This window comes from Trichomycterus rosablanca, chromosome 10 (assembly GCF_030014385.1).
Source record: "Trichomycterus rosablanca isolate fTriRos1 chromosome 10, fTriRos1.hap1, whole genome shotgun sequence".
Lineage (NCBI taxonomy): Eukaryota > Metazoa > Chordata > Actinopteri > Siluriformes > Trichomycteridae > Trichomycterus > Trichomycterus rosablanca.
The window spans coordinates 4,500,418-4,520,355 of record NC_085997.1 but is presented as its reverse complement, the minus strand read 5'-3'; the positions used below and the strand labels follow the sequence as shown (position 1 = coordinate 4,520,355).

At 40.8% G+C, this 19,938-nt stretch overlaps 1 protein-coding gene across 1 annotated transcript in view; it reads right to left on the bottom strand.

The window, feature by feature from the left end:
* Window positions 1–17,404, bottom strand: part of LOC134321591 (myosin-16) — a 44,623-nt gene extending 27,219 nt beyond the window's left edge. The window contains exons 1-6 of the mRNA XM_063003397.1: window positions 17,240–17,404; window positions 11,210–11,437; window positions 9,500–9,604; window positions 6,865–6,951; window positions 6,442–6,587; window positions 3,951–4,041 (exon numbers count right to left, since the gene is read on the bottom strand). Of these exons, the coding sequence (XP_062859467.1) occupies window positions 3,951–4,041; window positions 6,442–6,587; window positions 6,865–6,951; window positions 9,500–9,604; window positions 11,210–11,437; window positions 17,240–17,371 (789 nt within the window). The 5' untranslated portion in view covers window positions 17,372–17,404. The remainder of the gene's footprint in view (window positions 1–3,950; window positions 4,042–6,441; window positions 6,588–6,864; window positions 6,952–9,499; window positions 9,605–11,209; window positions 11,438–17,239) is intronic.
* Between the last annotated feature and the right edge of the window lie 2,534 nt (window positions 17,405–19,938).

The following is a 19,938-nucleotide window of genomic DNA, read 5'->3' as shown; positions in this document are numbered from 1 at the left end:
TACCTGAATAGTTCCTGTAATACTGAAAATACATTACAGATGTTCAGTATGGGAGGTATGCTCTAGGGTAATACCTGTTATGTAATTAAAGTGGTGAACAATTTTTGCCCTGTGGCACACTGTGACTTGTGTTATCATCTTGCATCTATGTAGGAAATATTGTGTAAATCTGTGTAGCTGAAGGATGTTTATTCCATAACATGGATCCTGAAAACCTACAGTGAGCAACGAGGATGCATGTGCATACATGCACAGACATATGGATCCACCCATGCAAACACATAAATACACACATACATGCACCAATATACAGTACACACACACATTCAACAATCAAGCTTGACTCATTTGCAGCAGAACAACTTAATCAAACCAGAATACTTAATGCCTGCAAGCTCCATGTACAACCCACAGAGCATGAATTATTATATGCCATTAAGTAAAAAAAATCAGTGGAAACTCACATGCCAGCGCAGAACCTCAGCAGAGAGCACAGCCATGGCCGAGCAGGAATCAACTCAGAGGCACATTCACACAACTCGCTTCATTCCACTGCAAAGAACTCCACACCCCCTCTGAGTCTGTACTCCTGCTACTCTTAACCCACCATACACAAACTGCTGCTCCTGAAGTACCTCAAGAATGTCCAATAGGTCCAATAGAGTGTTAAAATAATCAACAGCACCCTAAAAATACTCACTTACTAATACCATACAGCCAAAGCAACTCAAAAGTAGTATAAAACTACAAACTAAAGCCACTGAATGCCGCTTACAACCAAATCTGACAGAGTAAACAACTTAAACACCACCGTCAGTACAACTGGCTTTGAGATCCTCCAGTAAAAAGATAAAGAACGCACAAATATCGTTACTATTATCATCCCTGGACAGATACCTCACATTATCCTTAAACCGCTCTTGCATTTATGATTAGGAAATAATAGGAAATGTCTAAAATCATTGGCTAAAAGACATTGTGCCTATAATTTAAGTATAAAATGCACAAGTCTTAAAAAATAAAATGAAGCTGAGCAGATAAAACATGAAATATCTCAGGTTCATCTTGCTTGCTTCAGTCAAATAAATAGAATAAAGAGAATTAACAAATCGCAGATGGGCGCTCGGATGGCGCAGCGGTCCATAACGAGATAAATATCTTCTCCACGATAACATAATTACTTCTTGTTTTGGAATATCATGGCTCATGTTTGGTAACAGTACACTTGTCTTAGGTTCTGGCGTGTCTTATTGCCTCTTTTATTAATGTACTGTTTATATTGTGTCGTTTGCCTTTGTTTTCTGGGTTGCACCCCGGTCCTGGAGGAACATTGTATACTGAACTGAAATGACAATAAAGCCTCTTGAACTTCAACTTTAATCTGAACAGCCGCCAAACGTAAGTGCAGAAAATAAGTAGCTTTATTGTATTGACACGGCAACAAAAAAAAAAACTCCACCTGAACGGGTGTGATCGTTCCATCCACTAACAAAACACAGTGGTGGGGCTCCTGTCAAACCAGCTTACCTGTTGAGCCCTCTAGGTCCACCCTAAACCGTGATTAATCGAGAGCAGTCCATAAAGCCTGCATTGTGTGATGAGGATAATGCCCGGGCTAAACGTGAAAACACGTCCACCTTAGCTGACGCTGGGATCCCGTTTCGGCTCTGCGCTCGCAGACAAAGAGGCTCTGTGTTTAGAGTCGGGGGAAAATCCTCCTGATCAGGAAAGGTATCGTACACATCCAGCCACGTGGGATGTTCCTTTCTCGATCTCGGTGTCTATCTTGTCCTCAGGTGTAGAAATACACCGATTGCGCTCAGTTGGACGGAATATCAGCAAAGGCCATATTTATCAATCAACCAAATCAAAACCCCCCATATAATGCTTTGAAGTCTCCCCGATTTGTATTCTATTTATGCATTTTACCCTTTATCTCCCAATCTGGTCATATCTAATTACACAGTTATATCTTTACTTAGCTCTACTGCTGTAGAACCGCTTCTTTTCACCTGCATGAGACAGGTTGAAACAGGGATCAGTATCGTGTACTGAAAGTCACGCACTGATCTCCATTATTCCCCACGTCCGTCCAGGCACCTTCGACCAGCCAGCATAGGACATAATTGCATCAGCTGTGAGGAATCCCTTCAGTCCTCCCACCCTAAGACATAGCCAATCATGTCTAAGTAGGCGTCTGGTCCAGTGATAGCTAACAGAGCTGAAATTTTGGACTTAAGGCCTCCAGATCTTAGCGAGTGCCAAGACTCCCTAGAAAGCCTAACAAGGCAGCCAGGTTATACCATTACCACTGTAAAATATGGTGTATCCTAGCAATTAAGGGGCATTTTGACCCAAACAACCTGCTGCCCAATTGCAAAAAAGCCTAAATTGTATAATTGGTTTGTCCTTTAGCAAGACAATGACCTAAACCACAGTCAGAGCAACAGTAAATTGTGGTAATAATTATGTTATTCAGTGGCCAAGTCAAAGTTCTGATCCCGCTCACTCACTTACTTTCTTTTTTTATTTACCCCCCCCCCCCTTTTCTCCCTTTTAGTTCGTCCAATTGCCCGATTGCGTCACGCTTCCTCTCCACCGATGCCGATCCCTGCTCTGATTGAGGAGAACGAAGCTAACCCACGCCCACCTCTGACACGTGGGCAGCAGCCGTATGCATCTTATCACCAACACTTTGACGAGTGCAGTGCAGCTCAGCGTTGTGTACGGAGAGACACACCCTGAGAGCACTCTTTTCTCATCGCTGTGCAGGCGCCATCAATCAGCCAGCAGAGGTCGTAATTGCACCGGTCATGAGAGAGAGACCCCATCCGGCTTAGTCCCACCCATATCTAAACAACAGGCCAATCGTTGTTCATGTGGCCGCTCAGCCTAGCCGGCAGGCCCCCACTCACTCACTGTCTTAACCGCTTATTCAATCAGGGTCGCAAGGCACACAGTAACACCCTGGTCGGGACACCAGTCCATCGCAGGGCAGACACACACATACACACACTCATTCAGTATCTCCAATTAACCTGACTCGAGAACATGCAAACTCCGCACAGTAAGGACCAGGACCGCCCTACCTGTGGATCGAACCCAGGACCTTCTTGCTGTGAGGCGACAGTGCTATCCACTTAGCCACCGTGCCTTCCAGTTCTGATCCCAACCCCATTAAACATCTGTGTAAAGACCTCAGAACTGAGGTCCAGGGTTAGCATGACATTTACTAAAGGTGTAGCTGTATCACCGCCAACTTATTAGCATCGGATGAGCTTTTGAGTTTAATAGATGCTGACAAATGGTGAAAATGGTTGAATATAAAGCGTATGAATATGAAAATCTAAATAAATTTAGTAATATTTAATCACAAAACACTCAAATTGGAACAAATAAATGATGCACAGGCAATGAAATGCTAATAAACCTGACACAGCATTTAGTGCAACTGGTTTTACTCTGATAAAATAAACATGTGAACTAAAAAGTTCCTAAACTTGAATGAATAAGAGGAGACATCTCGCATGACTGCTAATTAGTCTTTTAATATATGATTAAACTACATGAATAGTCAAACCAAACCAGATGCAAACCAGCTGTTGCTGAAAATGAGAAACGGCTTAAACCTAGCAAGCCAAAATCTATTTTTTTCCTTCAGATATCAGTTCATTCTGTAAACGTAAGTCCATTCTTACATCTACAAAATATAAAAAGAGTGTGTTTTTATATTTTATTTCTGAAATAAATATTTGACCTGTCTATTTTGTAGGTCTAGTAAAGCTAGGCAGATTAGGGGTCTTGGGGTTTACATCTGAAAGATCGTGGGGATGTTTTTGCCATTTCAGAGCAGTAGGGGAGCATTGAGAGATTAAGCCTCACAAATCAGAGTTCGTGACTCTAGCGGTGCTGAAAGACTGGAATGCTCGCTTATCCCCCACACTCCTCACCTGCAAATCCTTATTCTTCTTCTGAAGGCCTGCACTCAGTGCCTCCTCGGCCTCCAGCCGGCTGCTGGTGGCAGTAATCTCCACATCTCTCCTGACAGGACGCGCAGACGGGGAGAGAAACCGGGACAAAGAGAATGATAATATGATATGATCTAAATGAAAGAATACCAGATAATGCTAGGTCACTGTCCATTTTATCAGCTCCACTTACCATGTAAAAGCACTTTGTACTTCTACAATTACTAACTGTAGTCTATCTGTTTCTCTGCATGCTTTGTTACCCCCCTTTCATGCTGTTCTTCAATGGTCAGGACTCTCCCAGGACCACCACAGAGCAGGTATTATGTAGGTGGTGGGTCATTCTCAGCACTGCACTGACATGACATGGTGGTGGTGTGTTAGTGTGTGTTGTGCTGGTATAAGTGGATCAGACACAGCAGCGCAACTGACCATAGATGAAGGTCTAGAAGATGACCAACTCAAACAGCAGCAATAGATGAGCGATCATCTCTGACTTTACACCTACAAGGTGGACCAACTAGGTAGGAGTGTCTAACAGAGTGGACAGTGAGTGGACACGGTATTTAAAAACTCCACTCATACCAGCACAAAACACACTAACACACCACCACCATGTCAGTGTCACTGCAGTGCTGAGAATGATCCACCACCTAAATAATACCTGCTCTGTGGTGGTCCTGTGGTGGTCCATTGAAGAATAGGGTGAAAGGTGGCTAACAAAGTATGTAGAGAAACAGGTGGACTACAGTCAGTAATTGTAGAACTACAAAGTGCTCCTATATGGTAAGTGAAGCTGATAAAATGGACAGTTAGTGTAGAAACAAGACACCTTATATTAAAGTACATTGTGTAATATCTGTGACAGTATTTTAGCATAACCATTGATTATAATGTGTAACATCACATTTCCCACTGGATTTAGTTCCCTGCTTTTGCATTCTTGGTATGTACAGAGCATTGTGGGGCTTTTTATTGCTTTGGGAAGTGAATACTAACAAGCCTGAACAGATCTGAGAGCCTAAAGGCCTTCAACTCATCAAAGCTTAGATAGCGGCGCTCTGAGCAGTGATCATGTTATAGTGACTACAAGGCATCCCAACATCTGTTTCTTTGTACAACTGAGACATCGACATCCAACATCTGTTTGTGCACAAAGATTCCTTTTTTTTTAGGTTTACTATAGGAAACTGCAATAAGCTTTGAGTTAAAAACTAACTACAATTATTACATTCTAACATGTTACCTATTCATAGTACTTATAGGGCTACATAAGCCCCACCTGAGCACTAACATAAACCTAGATAAACATCCACAAGAGCTTAATGCAACAGGCATTACCTGCCATAAAGGTCACTTTCATTTATTTCCATATCAGTTTCACATAACGCTCAAGTCAGAGCAACAGGTTTGGACACTGCAGGTCTGTTTACTTTGGAACGTCATGCCAGTAAGATTTGTAGGTCTGTGTGCTTTTAGTATTAGTCACCACAGTATTGGATTTATACAAGAAATCTCATTTCAAGTCTCATTTGTCATAACAATCAATGCTTCTTTAAAATACAGACCAATCAGCCATAACATTAAAACCACCTCCTTGTTTCTACACTCACTGTCCATTTTCTCAGCTCCACTTACCACATAGAAGCACTTTGTACTTCTACAATTACTGACTGTAGTCCATCTGTTCCTCTGCATGCTTTGATAGCCCGCTTTCACCCTGTTTTTCAATGGTCAGGACCACCACAGAGCAGGTATTATTTAGGTGGTGGATCATTCTCATCTGGTATGAGTGGATAAAAACCTCACTGTCACTGCTGGATTGAGAATAGTCCACCAACCAAAAATATCCAGCCCCGTGGGCGGCGCCCTGTGACCACTGATGAAGGTCTAGAAGACGACCGACTCAAACAGCAGCAATAGATGAGCGATCGTCTCTGACTTTACGTCTACAAGGTGGACCAACTAGGTAGGAGTGTCTAATAGAGTGGACAGTGAGTGGACACGGAACAACACACACTGGTGCAGTGCTGAGAATGATCCACCACCTACATAATACCTGTAGCATGCAGAGGAACAGATGGATTACAGTCAGTAATTGTAGAATGACAAAGTGCTTCTATATGGTAAGTGGAGCTGATAAAATGGACAATGAGTGTAGAAAGAAGGAGGTGGTTTTGATGTTATGGCTGATCTGTGTATAGCCAAGTTTTGCCCAGCCATTTTGCAAGTGTTATAGCTGTTCATCCACATGGTAGCTCTTAGTACAGTGGTATTAAAGTCCCCCCCCCCCCCCCCCCCCCCCATTTATCTCACCTAAAAACACAAAATATGAATATATAAAGCAAAAAGGGTAGTTAATAATCCCTGCATAGGCCTATTTTATACATTCTACTGTAATAGCTAGTACTATTCAGTCGTGGTTGGTATAAGTATTGATCTGGTTAAAAAAAGAAGCAGCTAAAAGACTCACTTCTTAATGAGCTCCTGCAGATTGGCCCTCATACTTCCCAACTCTTTAAGGTTCTCCATGTTGCTCTTACTGTCTCCCTCCAGTTTCCTCCTGCTTCTCTCCAGCTCTGTGCACTGCTTCCTCTCCTGCTCTAGCTGGTACTCCAGCTAATACACACAGAAAGGCCACACATGACACATTCAGCCCTGCCAGCCTTCATGCAACTCCAGCATATGTTTCGGTCCCAGTGCGGTCGTTACGCTGTAATGCAAGACACAGGCTACAAGGCTGGAAAGAATAACCTAATTACTCAACCGTCTGCAATCAATAAGAAAGACATGACATGACATGTGAGTAATGAGTGATTCATTCACTCAGCACACACACTGACGGACAGCTGGCAGACAATTGTAGCTTAATTTTAATATACGTGGTTGTACTCACCTGCTCGACGTGTACCTGCAGCTTTGCTTTGTCTTTAGTCAGGAGGTTTACTTTCTCCTCCTCGAAGCGCAGGTCCTCGGTGGCTTTCTGCGAAATAAAACCCGGTTGAGGGTCTGCAAAGCATATGAAGCAGTAAAATCTCATCTGCGACTCTCAAACCAACTATCTTTGATCCACAGCTGGATTGTGTGTCTTCATCTAAGCTATGGATTTTGTCTGAGGAAGTTTACAGCTTGATAGAATAATCGAATCCTTTTATTGCAAATTCCAAGTCTAGGTCTAAATTAAAACATCTGAGCAAACCAGGCTTGAAGAAATAAACGTCAAATTGGACCAAATCGATTCTTCATTTCTTAGATCCAGGGATAAAAGGTCTTTACAGGGATGCATTTACATTTACGGCATTTAGCAGACGCCTTTATTCAAAGCGACTTACAGTACTGTGACAGTATACAGTCTAAGCCAGTGTTTCCCAACCACTGTGCCGCGGCACTTAAGTGTGCCGTGAGAAATCATCAGGTTTGCCGTGGAAGATTATCCAATTTCACCTGATTGGTACTCTGGTGTGTAGTGACAGGCAGAACAGTTACATTCTCTTCCACTAGAGGGCAGTACAACTTCTTGGTGGTGTGCCTTGTGATTTTTCGAATGTGAAATATGTGCCGTGGCTCCAAAAGGTTGGGAAACACTGGTCTAAGCAATTGAGGGTTAAGGGCCTTGCTCAAGGACCCAACAGCAGCAACCTGGCAGTGGTGGAGCTTGAACCAGCCACCTTCTGATTACAAGTCCAATATCTTAACCACTAGGCTACAATGTCCCTGTGAGATGGTTTAGTGCCATTTTCTTCCTTTCTGTCCCAGTTTAGGGTAGCCAATTAGCATTAGTATGGAGGGTATACACGTGCCCAGCCTACTGACCCATTATTATTCTGCATACTTTGGATTGGTGTGTGAACCCAGTCTCGTGTACACACACTGATCGCCGCGTTCCTCCATTTCTGTTCAGGTGTCTCAGGCTACTATCTTTAGCCAGCGTTAAAGACCTCACCCCCCTTTAATCCGGTCTATTCCCACTCAGCAGACTAATGGCCAATTTTGTGAGATAAACTTGGATAAACTCAGAATTAAGCTAAATTACCCACTACAGGAAGCCAATTTTATTTTGTGTGCTGCGTCCTCACTGGTTCAAACAAACAGGCTTTATTTATGGTCAGCATTTAGCAGACTTACAATTTGGTTTGTATTAAGAACGATTTTATAAGCCCATCTGTGCTGTTCACAATAGCCACGATGAGTTTAAATATGTACATCAAAGAGCTTTATTAATAATGTTAATGTGTACCAGTTCTCCTCAATTATATGTCCAAATGTTTGTGCTTTGCCCAAGATAATTAAGTATATCTGTGGGACTTGAGACTTGAGATCAGGCAATGATATATAGGATCCATTAATGTAGGATGTTATTCAGGGTGTTTGATGGGGTTTCAGGGTTCTGTGCAGATTTTTGGAGTTCCTCCACACCAAACTCATCAAGTCTACAATGTCTTTATAGCCCTTCTGTTGTGTACAGGGACACAGTCATAATGGGACAGGGCTTGTAAATTTTCACAAATAATTTCCAGCCTTCAAACAACTTCCAGATTTGGTCATTAATATACAGTAGCGGATGCTGAATGAATGTTCAAGATTCAAGATTTTTTTATTGTCAGTTCACTACATGTCCAAGACATACAGTAGAACTGAGATATCGTTTCTCTCTCACCTTAATACAAACAAGAAAATATAGAAATATACGTAGAATGTTGCTATGGTAGAAACATGGACTATATAGAATAAGAGAACATTTATTATTTGACCAATGTGCAACGTGGCAAGCGCAATTCTTTTTGCAGTGCAATAATACATCATTCTTAGAGAAGCAGCATATAAGGTGTACCTGGACAGTCCAGCTGTCCAATAGCAACAGGTACAATAGTGGTGCAATTTAGTACAGTTAGCAGCAGATGCACAAATATGCTAGATTTGAAGTGAACCGAGTCTTATTACCAGACAGCTGAGGTAGAGTTCTTGTGTTAGTGAGTAGGGGTGTGTATCAATGTATCAGGCATTTAACAACTTAGAAGAAGAAGAAGATATACTTTATTTGTCATATATACATATATTGGAAGCTGGGGTCAGAGCGCAGGGTCAGCCATCGTACGGGACAGGGTTAAGGGCCTTGCTCAAGGACCCAACAGTGGCTGCATAGCAGAGCCTGGATTTGAACCGCCAATCTTCCGGTTGATAGCCCAAAGCTCTACCCACTAGGCTACCACTGTCCCTATAACTTGCCACTGTGACTGAAGCCATTCCAAGAAGTGATGGGTTAAGGGCTGTGATCAGGGGTCTGATCTGTGGCAGTCTGCTTTTGGCAGGGCTTGAACCTGTGACCTACAGATAACTAGACTTGACTTATAACTGCTGAGCTAGCAAAAACAATGTCTAAAAATAGCATCTATTAAGTAAAACATCCAAACCAGACAAAACAAAGCCTCCTCAGCAGACGTTGTTAGTAAATATTACTGTATGTTTTTTGTAGGTGTTATGAGTTATATACAGTACATAGAGAGTTTATAGATTAAGAAGAAGGCTCATACCTGGCCAAGCTCCACCCAGTGCTCCTTGTCTTTCTGATAGTTCTGTACCTGTAATTCTCCCTGCGAGAGCTCCTCCGTCAGCTTCCTCACAGCTAAATCAGAATTCTAGAAGGAGTAGTGAATATTCATGTCAACATTAAGGAATGGACAGAATGAAGTGACAATTCGAATTACAAGCACTTTGTGTCAACGACTTATTATAATTTAAGATGGAGCAGTTACAAGTCACCTTTTTAGTAGGACCAATTGACCCGACTGCATGTCTTTGGACTGTGGGAGGAAACCAGAGCACCCAGAAAAAACTCACACAGAAAGGACCCGGATTGCTTCATCTTGGAATCGAACCCGGGACCTTCTTGCTGTGAGGTGGCAGTGCTATCCACCAACCCAATGTTTTAAGCCAAACATGGCATCACATATCAAACATAGTCAATCTAATATTAATCAGACTATCTATACGAGTGTACACTGTCCATTTTATCAGCTCCACTTACCATATAGGAGCACTTTGTAGTTCTACAATTACTGACTGTAGTCCATCTGTTTCTCTGCATGCTTTTTTAGCCTGCTTTCACCCTAATGGTCAGGACCACCACAGGACCACCACAGAGCAGGTATTATTTAGATGGTGGATCATTCTCAGCACTGCAGTGACACTGACATGGTGGTGGTGTGTTAGTGTGTGTTGTGCTGGTATGAGTGGATCAGACACAGCATGTGCATGTGTTTGTGTGGATGTATATGTTTATGTTAAATCTTTGAAAAAAGTGGGCAGAGAAGAAGCCTCACCGGTACTTCCATCCTACAATTAGAAGTCATTTTCCTCCAATTTGACATCAAAGCATTTTTAAACCCTTAAATGTTAAACCTGACTTTAACTGCTGCATGAAAACAACAAAAAAAATTAAATTATTATTTTTATTATAGTAATTTGATCAAAGAAACCATAAAATGTGAACGTGAGTAGAAAATAATTTGAGGGTGGAGCAGCAAGGTTCAAAAAGTCTTTGACTGCAATATAGTAATTGCAGTAGACTTCAGGTAGCTACTGTAGCTAAACAGAACAGACAACATGCTACATTAACTCATTCACTCATTGCCTGTTTTACCATTGCTTTATTCTATTTCATGGTGGGTCCAGTTTACTTGGCATAGGGTAGGAAACACCTCGGACAGGTTGCCAGTCCATCACAGGGCAAAAACACTCACACCTAGGGTAATTTTGTATCTCCAGTTATACAGTCTCCAAGACTGCATGTCTTTGGACTGTGGGAAGAAACCGGACCAGACAAATCACAAATCAGTATGTACTTTCTTACTGTCATGCCAAGTATTTTGTTACATATGTAAGCTGGCAGAGAACCGGACCAGACTCAGCCCGGCATCACAGTTTTAGAAAGAAAGTCAGGCTGCCAACTTAGTAACCAACACTGCTTAACACAGAAAGCATGATTTAAATTTACATCCCTCCACCTGGAGCGAATTAACCCTCGATGAAAAGCAAGTGACTGCGAGTTAAGGGAAACCAGCACGTCAGTTATCTGGCTATAAATGGTATGGCAGATAGGCATGATTCTGTAAATTATGCCCCCTGCCAATCTCCATGGCTGGTGCGCCCATTATATGTTGTAAATAAAATCAGCACATGTCTTTACTGCTAAAACATGACAACATACATGTGTAAGAAGGTATTATGTGGTGCTGAATCACCTGCTTGCCCCTCTCCACTGCATTCAGTGTGTTCTCCAGCTCGTCCAGGTCCTGGCGTAGGCTGCAGCACTCGGCCTCCAGCGAATGGTGCTGCAAAGTAAGCTGAGAGTTAACGTCCTCCTCCTGCTCCACCCGCAATTCCAGCTGTGCTACCTGAGCCTCCAAGTCATGCCTGGCCTGAGCCAGCTGTGCACAACGTTGCTCGGCCTGATGCAGGGCCTCCTGTTCCTGCAGGAGGAGGAGATAAAAAAAAATTAGAATGCAAAGGGGAGGAAGTGAAAAGAAGTAAATTAAGTACTAAAGGAGGACAAAACAAATGGAGTCAGAGGCAAAACGAGGGCATCAGGAAAAGAAAAGGGTTCAAGAAGAAGAGGAGGGTGGAAGGATAATAAGACAAGGTATTAAAAAGGATATACAGGAGAAAGAAAAGACTGAATAAAAAAGCAAAGGGAAAGGAATGAGGATGAAAAACAGCAGAGGTGAAGGGGGGGGCAAGAAAAAATAAAAGAGGTACATAGAATGCAAGAGTGAAGAGGAGAAAAATAGGTCAATAAAGAGAAAAGAAGGCAGACAGATATAGTAAGTTGAATACAGATGTGAAGAAAGTGAGAAAGGAAAAGTAGATAAAGAGAAAAAATTAAAAAAAGACTAAATGGATGAAGTTCAATAGAAGGAAAAGAAAATCAAGACAAGCTGGGAAATGGGGATATTTAGTCAGTCAGTTAGTCATGGAGATAAGACAGGAGAAAGGTAGGGAAGGAAAACCAAAAAAGGGGGGATGAACAAAGACAAAAATAATAAACAGAATGACAGATGAGAAAAGGACAGACAAGATTGTAACAAGCCTTCCCAAATATGGCTGGCAGAGGGGGCATGGAGGTGCAGATGAATAGTGTATTAGTTCCTCTGCACCTCAATGAGCATCACCTCAGGTGGAAGTGTTTCTATTTATCATGGTTTCTTCCTCACAGATTTGCCAGCTCCTCTGTTAGGAAACCTGCCTTTCACTTGACTTTGTGTCTTTCAGGGAACTTCGCTGGTGCTAAGCTAGCTAACCCGAGGCTGACAAATGTACTGTGTAATTGGGTTGGTAGCGAAATGAGGCTAACAATTGTACTGTGAAGGTAAATACATTAACATAGCTGATACAGGGCTGACATTGTACTGGGTGATTTAAATGAAAAGATAAAAATACTGTCACGCTAGCTAATGTGAGGGTAACAATTGTACTGGGTAATTAATATAAGAAGTTAAACACAATATCAAGCTAGCTAACATGAGGATAACCACTGTACTGTGTAATTGATCAAGCTAGATAACACGAGGCTAACTATTGTACTGTGTAATTGAGAAGGTAAACATACCAGCAAGCTAGATAACATGAGGATAACCACTGTACTGTGTAATTGATATTGTAAACACACTATCAAAGTAGCGATATGGGGCTCACAATTGTATTGTGTGATTAAAATAAGAAGGTAAACAAAATATCAAGCTAGCTAACATTAGGCTAACCACTGTACTGTGTGATTAAAATGAGAAAGAAGGTTAACACACTATCAAGGTAACTAGCTAACATGTAAAGTACATCAACACAGCGATCAGCAACCCTCTTTCAAGGGTAAATAAATGAACAATATGACAATGCAGATGATCATTTACTGTGTGTTTTAAATAAACATTCCCATAAATCATAAGATATGTTTTGTGAACTGAACACAACATGGCCGTATGATAAATAGAACCTGAGGATTAGAACAGAACACTCCAGTGCTGAGTTCTTGGCCCTCATTGTTGATAATAACGCTGTAGCATGTTATGACAGAAGTAGAATATAATGAACCTAATCCAGTTGTACAAAGACGCTAATCTTTTAATAAAACTAGTCGAACTGGATGCAGATGGAGTTACTTTGTCTTGACGTTTTGAACTCAGTAAAGCTTTAGCCTGATCAGTCAAATATACTTCAATTTAAATGAACCAAAAACTGATAGAATTGTGACATATAAAACTAAATGTATCCTACACATTAACACAGAAGATCTATCAACCATAAAGTTATTTATCTATCCTATAACATGGGACCACATGGTACATGGTAATTGACCATATGACAACTATGACATTGTGTTAAAGCTTTTGGAGACAAATATAAGATAGCAGGACAGTGGTACACCAAAAACAATGCAGGATGGATTCAATCTGGGTGGAGTTTACATGTTCTCCCCCTGTCTGCGTGGGTTTCCTCCGGGAGCTCTGGTTTCCTCCCACAGTCCAAAAACATGCAGTCAGGTTAATTGGATCGCCCTATAAGTGAATGGGTGGGTGTGTGTCTGCCCTGCGATGGACTGGCACCCCCGTCCAGGGTGTTACTTTGTGCCTTGCGCCCATTGAAAAGCTGGGATAGGCTCTAGCTCCCCTCCCAATCACCAACTCTTATATAGCCCACTTCAAATTGAAACAGTTTTATATTCATTACCCACCAAACAGCATTTTTGGAGTACATATTTTAATAGAAATATTAAATATAATATTAAATATATTTATTTAAATATTAAATATTTATATAAATATAAATATAAAATTATATATTTCAATATAAATATTTATATAAATACTAAATATTAAATATAATATTAAATGTATTTATTTAAATATTAAATATTTATATAAATATAAATCTAAAATTATATATTTCAATAGAAATATTTATATAAAAACTAAATATTAAATATAATATTAAATATATTTATTTAAATATTAAATATTTATATACATATAAATCTAAAATTATAAATTTCAATATATATATTTAATTAAATATTAAATATTAAATATTGCTCATATATACAAAAAGATCCTAGAAACAGGTAATTATTTTTGTTTTTGTGTTATGTATGACTGTCTTTATGACTGTAAACAGTTTTAAATTAGGGTTTTGTATATGTTAAAAATTAATTGAATTTTATACATCATCTTAGGCTTAAACGCTTATACAGTTTATTTTATTAGTTATTTATTTTTTGACGTTCACAAATCATGAACCTGTTAATTATTTGTAATAATATGCTACGCTTTTAAATACAAATAGGTTAATTTATTAATTTATTCACTGTCTATCAGCACTTCATCCTGGTCAGCATCACAGTGGGTCTGATTTATTGAATGAAAGGTAGGAACCACCCCCAACAGGTTGCCAGTCCAATTCTATTCCCAACAAGTTGCCAACAGCTCCAGTTGGCCTGACTGCAAGTCTTTGGACTGCAGAAAGAACATGCAAACTCCACACAGAAAGGACCCTGGGAACCTAACTCAGGGCCTTCTTGCTGTGGCTGTGCGCCACTAAAATACATTAAAAGTGCTAAATATCACTGTAAATGTGACACATAATATAAACACAATGCAGGATAATAATTACTCAAACAGCCCTCGTTTAGCTCAACCTCTTCTGACCTTCTTAAACTGTACAAACTCACAGACCTGGCGATGCTGCATGGATGTACTAAAGTTATCCCAGTCCAGTTCCTCTTGCTCTGGCTCTTCCTGGGCTTCACAACCTCCCTCCGAATCATCCGAGAAAGAATGACGGCTCCGACGGCTTAAAGGTAAAGCTTCAGTCTGACTAAGACATACAGCCTCCATTTCCCAGAATACACCTGTACACAGTTCCTGGACCTCCCAAAGCCTTGGTGCCAAATTGTTCCTTCCTTCCTTTGGTTTTGTCCACACACTTTCTAGTGTAGGCTCACCACTCTTCTTCTCTCAGCCCTTCAAGTTCTGCGTTCATGCTAAGACAATGATACAAACGTCTGTAAATTTATGGCACGGATGACACCTCGCGGTTCCCTCTTTTTGTTCGAGTTGATGGTTCCTTCCTGCTGAAAAACAGGTGTTGTCTTGTATCCAAAAGCTTTCTCAAAAGGGAGGTGCAGGATGAACCGTTTCTTTCACACTTTAAATGTTCAGCTTTTCATCATTAACAGCCAGGCTTAGATTATAAAAGCATTCAAGGCCGGTGTCATCAAAATAAATTAGCCAGAAGTACAGGCTCTGCCCTCTTAGAAAAAAAGAACAAGAAAAGAATTCTTGTCTACATCAGGCGTGAAAGAAATGTCATGCTATTCATCTCTGAAGGGAAAACAAAGCAGATTGAACATGCGTTTGAATGTGTCCTTTTGTTCGAACGCATTACCAGTCATAACATGTCACGCCTTGTTATTTCTGGTCAGTTAAAATCGATCAAAATTCAGATAAAAGGGGTAAAATCTGATAAAGATCAAAGCAAGTAAAGAACCGAGCATGAACTAAGCAGTATTATATTTAATAAATAACCGTCATCATTAATCCTACACTAAGCAATGGCGTACGTCCATCTACTGAATGTTCATGCCATCAACAATGCCATCTATTTTATTCTCCTCTCTAATATTTCAGCCGGCTGTTCATGAAGCTGAATATTACACCCACAGACAGCACAGACAACAAAGACCTGCTCAGACAGTCAGCTCTCATTTGCAACCCCAGTAATGCCATTAAACCTTCAGGATTTTTGTAATGGCTGGTAAACTATTTGAGTTTGTCCATTCTTTTATGTTTCTTTCTCACTTTTGTTTGTTTGTTTCATTTTAGAAGAGAAGAAAGCCGCTCATATGGCACGATAACTCGCACCCAGATGGCAAGCGAGCAGCTCATATTGGTATCTTTTTGATATGAATAACACTGCTAGATTCATGTACTGGCTAGTTCTCTCTGTAATGGGGCGGGGTCGTTCCCCCAAACCTGCAAGAATAGAAAATAAATCCAAGCGCAAGACGGTAGAATAATACTGACAAAAAGGGGGCGATCACAATAAATATAGTAAACAAAGTAAAAAAATCTGCAGCCCGCAATGGAAAAAGTGGATAGAACAGGGACGGTGCAGAACTGAGAACCGGCTGCCACAACACAGCAGCTTGCCTTGTCTGTCCAGCTGAAAGAAAGGAACTTGCAGAATCAGCTGGGTCTGGCAATGCATGAGCAGAACCCCGACCACACCAAAAGGTGCAACCCATGCATAACATGGATTTACATGAGGGCAATCTGCTCTCCTAGGGTGGTTCCATTGAAGTACCACTAAAAGTACTGTAGTAAAAGAGCCAAGTGTGCTGGCATCAGACCCAGTGAAAAAACGGACTGTACCAAGCAGTTTGGTATCAAGGTTCCAGAGAAAAGCAGGTTTGCTAAAGAGGAAAGTGTGACATACTAAAAGACTTCCACTTGAAAGGTCAATCAAAAGAAACCGACACATCCATCATCTGCACCTCTGTGCCCCCTCTGACGGCCAAAAGTGTCAACTCAGAAGGAAACGACTCCCAACGTGGCTCGATGCTGAATTCATTCCTCAGCCACCACGTTACACCCAGTATTTTGTGTGGACCTACAGTACCACCGTCCTCATAGGATAAATAATTTATTAATTTGATTACATTTAGTACAATGTCATTATTACATTATTGATCCTAAAATTGCTCCTAATTGAGTAAATGTTTGAGAGTGAATGTGTTACAGTACTACAGTAGTGTTCGGGGGGTTGGACCCATCGCAACTGATCCATTGATCAGGATTATGTGGTTCGTAAAACAAAAAAAAAGTCATTTATAAGGCTAAAATGAATGGTTTTTTTTACATATAGAACCATATTGTTATGCTTTGTTCCTGAATATTCACAGTTTACAGTTACATGTGGTATTAAATCTAAACTAGGGTTAGATTTCACATCTCTCCTACTGACTTTAAATGCTGAGGTGAGCCTTATCCTCACATCTTGCCTTGATGTGTATTAATAATCATAATGATCAGTATTATGCCAAGATGCTTAACTGTGGATTTTAGTATAACTGAACAATTAATAAACTGTAGCGTAACGTTATTAGAGATCTTGGCAATGCAAAGCTTAAGAAAATAAGAGTGATGTTCAGCTGAAGCCAAAATTAGGAAACCTGAGTGACATATCCTCAGGTACAGAAGATGCTAGAATCCCAGTAGACTTACAGAACGAATCCTAATGAAAGCTTCATTCTTTTCCTCGCGTAGCTCGGCGTTCTCCTCCTCCAGCTGGTGTACACGGGACAGCAGCCGGTCACTCTGCTCGATGGCTTTCTTCAGTTCCTCACGATCCCTCATTGCTGCCTTTAGACTCCTCTGCACCGGTTCTAAATGAGCACCGGAGAGATCCATCTCCCTTCACGGTCTCTCCTTTTGGACTGACTTTCTACCTCAGCTCCTATTTGCCTTCCTTCTTCTGGGGCCTCTTGGCCCAATGCGGAGCGAATTTCCCGAAAATATTCCACTGATAGTCTTAGACCGCGGTAAATCCCCTGGATGTAAGAGCGATTGGACCCACACAGGTATTTATGTGTGGAAAAATGAGCAGCGGAGCATAATAGACATCCATTAGTTGTGCAAAGATATACGGACAGCTGCTAATGTAATCCAGTGTTATGCATATGAAATAAAATATGTACAGTATGGAAAAAGGAACATCTGTCTGACATTTTTGAATAACTGTGGAGAAGAAAAGACCTTCAGTTAAATTACTCATCCCCTTTAAACAGCATCATTTATTGTTAGTTAGCTGATACCTGAGATGTGTTTGTACTATATACACTCTGAGCATTTTATTACGTATACCATTGGGTATTTTATAAGCTACACCTTGCACGCATAAACATTGGGTATAGATTTACTAACTGTAGTCCATCCTAGTCACCCACTGTAGCACATAAGACCACCACGAACCATTTTGCAACAACACTAACATGGTAATAATACAGTAATGCCTATCATAAGTCTTTTACAGTGGCTACCATCATGTTACTCTGCCATAAAGACCTGATTTGTTGAGTCCTACAGAGATGGTCAATCCATTTTAAAGCTCTTATAAAGTGATTCGGACCTTTCCTACCATGTCTACCATGTCCAGATGCTCTAAGCAGGCTCATGATTGTGCCAAGTGTATTCGGTTTCAAGGTTATTGAGGCCAGTGTGGACACTCAAAGCTTTAGATCCTGTTGACCTTCTCTTCTCATGTAGCCAACATGACAAGATCGTGACGGTTCTGCCTCTACAAAATCAAGACGATTTGGACATTTCTCTCCATGGAAGCCACTCAGATTCTTGTCCAGTCACTTGTAATCTCACAGCTGGACTACTGCAACTCCCTCCTGGTAGGTGCTCCTATGTCCACTATTAAACCCAACTCATTCAAAATACAGCTGCCCGTCTGGTTTTTAACCAACCTAAACACTGCCACATCACCCCACTGCTGGGTTCTCTTCACTGGCTTCCTGTAGCTGCACACATTCAGTTTAAAACACTGATGCTCACGTACAAAGCCAAAAATGGAGCAGCCCCAAGCTACCTTTGAGGTCTAATCAAACCATGCGCTGTACCACACAACCTCCGAGCCACTAGTCTTGCTCGACTTGATCCTCCACCCAGGACTCAAGGAAGACAAGCATCAAGGCTCTTGCACCCAAGCCAAGTGGTGGAACGAACTTCCCTTGTCTGTCCGCTGTCTTTAAATACCCACCTCTTTATTAAGCACTTAAGCTGACTTGTACTTACTTACTTACATACTAACGCTCTTATTCATTTATTGCAAAAAAAAAAGCAGCAGATTTGTGTTCTTGGACTGTTGTCTACTTAAACTAGAGTATGCAGACATCCCAAGTGTCCCGGAAGTTCCGGTAGTCTCCCGCATATACATAGCGGCTCCCTGATGCCCGCAAGTCAGATAAAATCTCCCGGAATCTAGAACGAGCGGCCAAGAGCGCACACAAACGCGCACGCGTATTAAATCCGTTATCTGATATACAATCTAGCGCACTGTGTAGGGAACATAAATCAATTGTCTAATATACTGTCTAGTGCACTATGTAGGGAACATAAATCCGTGATCTTATATTCAATCTAGTGCACTGTGTAGGGAACATAAACCAATTGTCTAATTCACTATCTAGTGCACTACATAGGCAACATATTCATATCTAAAATACTATCTAGTGCACTATGTAGGGAACATAAATCCGTGATCTGATATACAATTTAATGCACTGTGTAGGAAACAAACCAATTGTCTAATTCACTATCTAGTGCACTACGTAGGGAACATAAATTCATATCTAAAATGTTATCTAGTGCACTATGTAGGGAACATAAATCCATTATCTGATATAAAATTTTGTGCACTATGTAGGGAACCTAAATCCGTTAACTAATACACTACCTAAAGCATTATGTAAGAAACATAAGTCTATTATCTAGTACACTATCTAGTGCACTAAGTAAGGAACATAAATTATTTTCTAATATACAATCTAGTACATTTACATTTACATTTTCAGCATTTAGCAGACGCTTTTATCCAAAGCGACTTACACAATGAGCAATTGAGGGTTAAGGGCCTTGCTCAGGGACCCAACAGTGGCAACTTGGTGGTGGCGGGGCTTGAACCGGCAACCTTCTGTTTACAAGCCCAGTACCTTAACCACTGAGCTATCACTGGCCCACATCTAGTACACTATGTAGGGAACATAAATCTATTATCTTTCACACTATCTAGTGCACTATGTAGTACACATTAATGTGTTTGTGACGCGAACAGTTAGCTTAGTCGCTCAGTTAGCAGCTCCTAAAAGTTCTATTATCTCCCACATACTTTGGTGTGTGCGAGAGGTTTTTTTTTTTTT